At 37.4% G+C, this 8,236-nt stretch overlaps 1 protein-coding gene across 1 annotated transcript in view; it reads right to left on the bottom strand.

The window, feature by feature from the left end:
- Positions 1-2,504: 2,504 nt before the first annotated feature.
- kank4 (KN motif and ankyrin repeat domains 4) overlaps positions 2,505-8,236 on the bottom strand; it is a gene marked incomplete at its 3' end in the record, with an annotated part of 75,241 nt that continues 69,509 nt past the window's right edge. The window contains exons 8-10 of the mRNA XM_079244612.1: positions 8,004-8,146; positions 5,998-6,198; positions 2,505-2,612 (exon numbers count right to left, since the gene is read on the bottom strand). Of these exons, the coding sequence (XP_079100738.1) occupies positions 2,505-2,612; positions 5,998-6,198; positions 8,004-8,146 (452 nt within the window). The remainder of the gene's footprint in view (positions 2,613-5,997; positions 6,199-8,003; positions 8,147-8,236) is intronic.

Here is an 8,236-nt window from a genome sequence, read left to right as displayed (position 1 = left end):
CTCAGAATAACTGATGTTTTGTAAATGCAGCATCACTCTTGAGAAAATGTTTGCTACAGTGTGACGAAGCTACAAATAAAAAACCAAAATAAAAAAAGGATGTGTATAAAGCTCCATATAAGAAACATACCTTATGTATTATGTATTAGTTCTCTTTTTACAGTCACATTTTTCCACTGAGTGTTTGGGAATGGCAGATCACGGATGTAGATACAGTGATGAGATCACACTTAAAAATTTTTAAAAAATATTAGCTATAAGACAGCATGGTACAACTGACTAATCAAAATGGCCACAAATAAAAATTCCAGCTATAAGCACAACTGATGAGTTCTGTCCATTTAAAAACATGTTATAAATGTTTAGTGGTTTTAATTGTTTTTGGGAGTTTTGTCTCTGCAAAGTTTGCGAGTTCAAATGTAGACGAGGTTCCTGTTGATCACATTTATGGCAGTTTTCATTTAATTTGCCTTCAGTGTCTTTTGCAAATTGATTTTACCCCATTAACCCATAAGAGCCTAGAGTGACAAATATGATACACACAGCTTCTGAGACATTTAGCATTAATTTATGGTACAAAATTTGCTCAAAATCCTGTGGAACACAATCAGATTTTTGTCTTCTGCCCCTTAATGGACACTAGAACGCAGAAGATTACAAAATAAACATTTTGACATATCATATGGTAATAAATTGTAAATATTTTTGAAAATATGGGGTACTTTCTTATATTGCATTTTGTTAAAGGGACAAATAAGTCTTACTATAAGATTTTTCATCTATCTTTATGGGTTAAAAAGTCTCATTTTAAAGTCACGCTGAACTATTATGCTATCATTTTCTAATGAGGAAGAGCAGGAGTCAACACTGAACTAAATGCATGTCCTAATTTGATGTTCTGTTTGATAAACTTGTCTGTTCGCCTCATCTCCTCATTGTATGTAAACTTATTCAGCTGATTGGCATCTGCTGTGACAACAGAGAGGAATGTGGAGTTGTAAACATTTTATAAGACCACTGCTTCTCCTTTACAGGCCTTACAGAACACAGGTGCAGACAGACGATGACCCGACTTCCTGGGAACTAAAGATAATGTCCAGAATAGATGAATGTTGTCTGATTAAGGCTAGATCAGTGTCATGCACTCCTACCTAGTTTGTCAGATAAGGTAGTATTTATTTCATATTGCTTCTTTTTTTTTATGGATTTTTATATTTCAGTTGTGAAACATAAAGATAATAGGATAAGCTGTTCTTGGCAATCCAAATACAAAGGTGATCAGATTAGGTAAAGTCTTTAGTCACACATAGTTAAAACATCTAGACTGCTTCTGATGTCTGTCTCATCCAGTGGCAGCCCGAGTGTTAGTCCTGTGCTCCATGCCGGTTCGGTTAAACTTGCTACATTTTCTCTTTTCTGGAATGTTTCACAGCCAGCCTGACATTCATTGTGCATTTTGTAGCAGTTGCATACATGATTGGATTTCAAACAAGCAGGCGAACAAGGCATACATTTCATCTGAATTTAAGGACGGAGACAGAGAGACATGAGAACAGACAGTATTACAACATACTGCTCTGCAGAACTATACATAAGACAGCCAGTAGGGGGAGTAACTGTATTGGCATGCAGCTTCTTATGCTTCATACAATCTTCTAAAGAGAAGACTTTTGTCTTTCTTCAGCTGAGTTATAATGTCATTACAAAAAAATAATTAAATTTGTGCCCAACATAAACATTTTTTTTTTCTCAGGAGAAACTATTTATTGTTTATTAACTGAAACATGATTACTCATGAGTCACATGGGATAAACATGGTCACTCTGGAGATCTAGTAGATAAAGTGAATGAATACATCTGGAATTATAGTTTCTTCTGAACACTCTAATTATAGACTACTATTTATTGTACACTAACACAATTTTAAAAAGTGCAGTAGAAAATAGTCTCTTTTTTTTTTTTTTTTCATTATAATTTGTTAGAATAGCATTCTACTTATAGTATGTTCTCAATAATGGCTTATGTCCAAATAAGAAAAGAATAATGTCATAAAAAGAAAATAAAACTCATGTATATCTAGTATTATATCTGAAAGGTAGATCATGTGCTTAGTATTTTGCTTTGAGAGTTAGCTGATGATAAGAAGCAGCAGTTCCAAGTGTGTCCGCCACTTGTCCTACTTTATATTCTCACCCTGTGTCCTGCTTGAAATGCTATCAGTCACAATTGTTGCTATGGTAATGTCTGATCAACTCTTCCACCACCTTTTAACACTGAAGCTGTTGATGCAGCATATCCACAAACATCCATAAGGCATGCTAGCAGAGATATGAGGAAAATTGCTTCAATCGCAAAGGTTTAAATGTATTATGACAACTTTGTGTAGATTTTTTTTGGGTTGTGTTTTTATTTAAGCCCCTTCCCCCCATTTGTTGTTTTTAAAGATGGCCTGGAAAGGGAGGGATTATGGGTTATCAAGCAGTAATGATTCCGAGGACTCAGGTTCAGAGAAGATCTGTAGTAGATGTGGGCTCAGATGCATGGGCCTTCAGGAGGTCAATGATGTCTTGGTGTGCAGCTGCCTCCGCCACCGCTAGAGCTGTCTGACCATTCTGGGGAGAAAAGAGACATTATGCAGGCTTTATATCAAAGAATTGCTGCAGTGACTGTGTGGATCCTCCATGTGGCAGTGCTGTGTTAGTTTAAACATACATTCCCTGGTTATGCTAGTGCTGCACCTGCCCTCATAGCATTGTGAGAAAAGCTGGATTTAGTATCAGGAAATAAGTTATTAAGGAGGCTTTACAGATAAAAAAGACAAATTACAAGGTCATATAAGTTATTTAAAAAATGACACAAAAGTATAGCTATTCATAATTGACTTTAAAATGCACACTGCTCAAATAATAAAGGAAACACATAATTATCACCATGTAACTGTCAGTCACACTTCTGGGATATCAGTCTGTCCAGTTAGGAAGTAACATTGATTGTGAATCAATTTCACCTGCTGTTGTACAAATGGAACACACAACAGAAGGAAATGAGAGCCCTACAAAGGAATGGTCCTGCAAGTGGTGACCACAGGTCATTTCCCCGTCTTCGTTCTTTTGGGCCAATTTGTGGTCATGTTTGCATTCTCACCATAACAGGTAACACGAGGTGGGATCTGCAACAGAATCTGTCCGCATGATGAAGCTCATCTAGGATGGCACATCAGGGCAATTTGTGACAAGAAGGTTTGCTGTGTCTCAGAGCACAATGTGGAGAGCATGTTGGAGATACCAGGAGACACACCAGGAGAGGTGAAGGAAGCTGTAGGAGGACAACCACCCAGCAGCAGGACCGATATCTGCGTCTTTGTGCAAGGAGGAACAAGAGGAGCACTGCCTACTGGTCTCTATCAGGGCACTAAGCTCAAACTGTTAGAAATGGACTCCATGGGGGCCCAACATCCACAGGTGGGGCCTGTGCTCACTGTCCAACAATGTGCAGGATTGGCAGATTTGCCAGTGGCACTGTGCTCTTCACGAATCAGAGCAGATGTGACAGACGTCTGGAGATGCCGTAGAGAATGTTCTGCTGCCTACAACATCCTGCAGCATGGAATGGAGTGGCTCAAATGGAGGTAGAGACCTCCATGTGCAAATCAGAGACCATATTCTGCTGCAGTGGGACTTGGGTTGCTTCTAATGTAGGACAACACTCAGCCTCATGTGGCTGGATAATGTGTCAACAGTTTCTGATTAACGAAGACATTGATGCTATGGACTGGCCTGCCTGTTCACCAGACCTGAATCCAATCAAGCCCATTTGGGACATCTTGCCGGAATCCATTCACCACTGCCATGTCACACCACAGACTGTCCAGGTGTTGACTGATGCCCTGATCCAGGTCTGCGAGGACAGCCCTCAGGACAACATCTGTCATCACATCTGGAGCATGCCCAGACCTTGTGGGGAGCGCATACAGGCACGTAGAAGCCACACACATTTATCAATCTCTTTTTTTAAATTGTCTTGAGGAATTTCCATGGATGTTGGGTCAGTGTGTGATCTGATGTTTCTGCTTATAAACTTGAAGCCAGACCTCGAATGGGTTGAGTTAGTTTTAATTTTCACTGATTGTTCTAATGATATTATGAGCTCAAAACATTCCACTGTGTAATGAATAAAACTGTTCAACTGGAATAACTCATTTTAACCCTTTTACAGTTTTGAGCAGTGTTGTATCACACAGAAATTTCCAATGAAATATTTGACTTAAATGCTAAACCTTTATTGGATAATATGAAGGAAGACCTTAGAGGATGGTCTGTTTGACCTCTCTCCTTATGAGGTCGGGGAGAGATATTAAAGAAGAATTTACTTCCGAGATTGGACTTTTTAGTGTCCTCTGTTTATTCCGAAATCTTGGTTTGACAATATCAGTACAATGATTTCTTCGTTTTTATGCAACAAATAAAAACCTAGAATAAGCAGGAAAAAAATTGGAAAATGGAAAGAAATTCCCACTGCAAGTATCAGTTTTATTCAAACAAATAATGTGCCATGGCATAAAAATAAACTATTCTGTTTGAGCATTTTTCGCCATAACATAACTAAATAGATTCTGAATCCAGTTTGGATAACCAACACTGGAATTATAGAACTAAGACATTATTAACAATATCTTTGAGTATTCATTGATCCACCCATGTGAACAAGCACACATCTGCTTAAATATAAAGCTGTAATTCAATGATGGTTTGTCATCTGGATCATTCAGTTGTATTCTACATGACCACTAAAAACTAATTATTTTGAATTTAAAATAAAGTTAAGACGTTATCGTGTTTGCTTTGTAAGTCATTTAAGGTAAACAATTTGCAAATAATCCAATTTTAACTGTTTAACTAAGTATGCAGCCAGAACGGCTCGCATCTGAAGCTATCAAGCACTGAAGTCATCCACCTGCAATTATGACAAATGGGTTTTCTGTCCTCGAGCCCTTCCCTCCTTAACCTGCAACTGAGAGAGCAAACCTCTCCAAACACAAACACTTGCAAGCCCATCTCTTTACGGTGTAAGAGGGCTTGTGTGTTTGACACGAAGACATTAATCAAATATAATGGAGCTGTAAATATCCCAAGCTGACAGCACGGGCAGTGTTCTGCAGCAATATTCATAACCTGCTGCATCTGTCTTGCAGCATGTCTTTGTGATCATTTCACTAATCATTGGTGTGATAGTAAATACAATAACAGACAAGAGTAGATAACACTCATTTCAGTTGCAGAAAGTGTGAACCCTCATGCAGGAGGCTGGTGGTTCAGCTCAGTTGTTCTGTCTTGACTAAATTCAGCAGACTTGTTGGACAAGCAGGCTACGAGAGGCTTTTGTGGAAAACGACATTTTTTCTTGGGATATTTATCTATAAAGATGCAAGATTTGTCACTGGTGGCTGTTTTGATGAAAAAGAAAACATTTCTAAGAGAATCTGTAAAGCAGGTAAATCTTGCACAACATGATCAGTTGTGAATACATTTTTCTCTGTAAGAAAATAAGTGTGTGACATGAAGAGTGTCATGGTGATTTCATGAAATGTGGGAGTCCATGACCACATGCGGTACTTTTTTCAAGTTGTTGTTGATTTCTGTTCTGATTAAAGCTTTTGGACTCTTCTGCATCACTCTGGCTGTGGAGTAACAGTGCAAAAGTCTTTGGGTGCTTGTCTTGTCTTGATGTGTTGCACATGTGGGGTTATGCATAAAAGGCATGCCTGATAATGCATACAAGGGATTTATCACTGTCTTGCTTTTGGAATGCAGTAATGTGTTGCTTTCACTGGAGTGTAGTTAGAGTTTATTATTATTATGATAATGAAACATTTTTTTTTTTAGTTTCCAGTCTACAGTTTATTTTAAATTGAAATAAAATATTGTATTTTGATAAAATAGCCTTTTAAACACCATCATTTAACTTAAAAATAAATAACTTCAAAGTCAAACAACATACCTTATCAGTGAGGCTGGTATCACAGCGGCCTGTCTCCAGCAGTAGACTGGCAATGTGTGTGTGACCGTGTTCAGTGGCGCACATCAGTGCTGTAGATCCCTCACGGTCCTGGGCGTTCACATCTACACCACAGCTCAGGAGCAGCTTTACCATAGCAACGCGACCATGGCTCACCGCTAGCATGAGGGCTGTCTGGCCTGCCTGGAGGAAGAGAGGAAAAAAACTGGTTGGAATTAGAGTTTAACAGAAGGCAGATATGGGGAGAAGATATGGATGACGACTGGTTCATTCTTAGAAGGAAAAGGGAAAAAGACGGAAATGGAAGTGATAACATACCATAGTTTGAGGGTTTGTAATTCCCTAATGTTTTATATTTCTGCATATGTGCATGTGCATGCAACATTGCAGTTCACATGAATTCTAAATGTAGATTCAGAAAACAGAATTAAATGAATAAAACAAAAATGTTATTTATCTCTCGAAAACTTAACCTTAAATATTCCCCACATATCTTTAAGGGAACTGTAAGTCAAATTTTGGTTTAGTATCCGATGTGGCCTCCAGGTGCTACAACAAGTTTCCAATAACCATTGCTCAGATTCCTGAAAAAATCCTGACTTTTAGAAATTCAGGTTTTGTTTGTTGTTTCTTGTTTTCCTTCTTTTTTTTTTATGTATCTGATAACTACAACTACAATGTAAAATAACAAAATACAGACCAAAAGTAAAATGCAAACCGATTCAGGTAAATAAAGTCTAAAATTAAAAGTGAATTAGATTTAAGTGTTATATATATATATATATATATATATATATATATATATATATATATATATATATATATATATATATATATATATATATATATATATATATATAAAAAATAACAATTATAGATACAATACAGATCTTCCTGTTCAGCCTCAAGCGTTCACTTGTATGATCCACCTCATTGGTTCACAGTGACAGCATTGGTTTTGGTGCCACTGCTTTCATTCACAAATGGAACAGAACTTCTCAGTTGAACCCATTTGTGGTCAAATCTCACAACAAATGTTTTTTTCAAATGATATCTAGATAGTTATTGTCTTTACTAACCATTACACACTTTGCTGTTGGAGTGTGTGAAGATTCTTTTACGCCTTTTCTGCACAATCTGCAACAAGTACTGATTTGTGGAATGCAAACGCAGATGTTCATAAGACTTTTCCAAGCAGAAGAAAAAAGAAACTTTTTTTTTATGAGATGCTCAGGAATCTCCTTTGATAAAACCATGATACACATTTAGAGATGCATTATTAAGCTCAGAATTGAGTTTCTTTACATAAAACCTTTCATCTACTTGTTCATGGTTATTATGCATAAAGACTAAAGACACATAATCCTTAGGTTTATAGACATGGAACAAACAATAATATCTATCTGTAAATAAATGACCCAAAATAGTATTTATGCTTATACTGTATATCCACAATGATTGGCTTTGCCTGATTAGTTTGGGGCTTGTGTGAGCATCACATGTTTGGTATCCATCTGGAAACAGAAAACTCCATAAAACAGGTCAATTAAACAATGCTGAATAGAAGATAATCTTTAACGTCAACTTGCACACAGATGTTCCTGCTGAACAGAAAATTTCAGATAAAAAAAAAAAAAAAACAACCTCAAAGTTCATTTATAAATACATGAGTTTATGTGACCTCAATAAAAATTCTGTCTTATTCCTTTACAAATCCCTTCAAGCATCCACCAAAGTCATCCTTGCAGTTGAGGAAAAAATGATAACTGCATCTATTGCTTCAAAGTAACCCACTTACACCATAAACATTTTTTAATGATCCCCGATTCCCCTGGAGGATTTATTTAATCTCTAGACTTGGTGCTCCTGAAATGCAACATGCTTTAACATAATAACACCTCTTACACAACCCGACAAATTCTTCCACATTCGGGGAAATTGGGACAATCCATGTTTCACTTTAAGCATATAATGCAAAGTATTACTACCTGTCTGGATCGTGCGTTGACATCCCCCAGCTTCAGCAGCTGCTGCGCCACCTCCAGATCATCGGGGCTCTCAGCAGCAGTCAGCGCAGCCAGCATCACTGGAGTATAGCCGGCTTTATTCACATTGTCTGTTTCACATAGACCTGGACACAAGCACGAGGAGTGAATTAGCCAGCAATCTGTTCCCAGATGAATATTAATCTGCTTGCAGTTTAGTTGTCACTGTAGCTGTA

The sequence above is a fragment of the Telmatherina bonti genome, assembly GCF_933228915.1.
Source record: "Telmatherina bonti genome assembly, chromosome: 8".
Lineage (NCBI taxonomy): Eukaryota > Metazoa > Chordata > Actinopteri > Atheriniformes > Telmatherinidae > Telmatherina > Telmatherina bonti.
The sequence above is the reverse complement of the archived record's forward strand: the minus strand, read 5'-3'. Positions and strand labels throughout refer to the sequence as shown.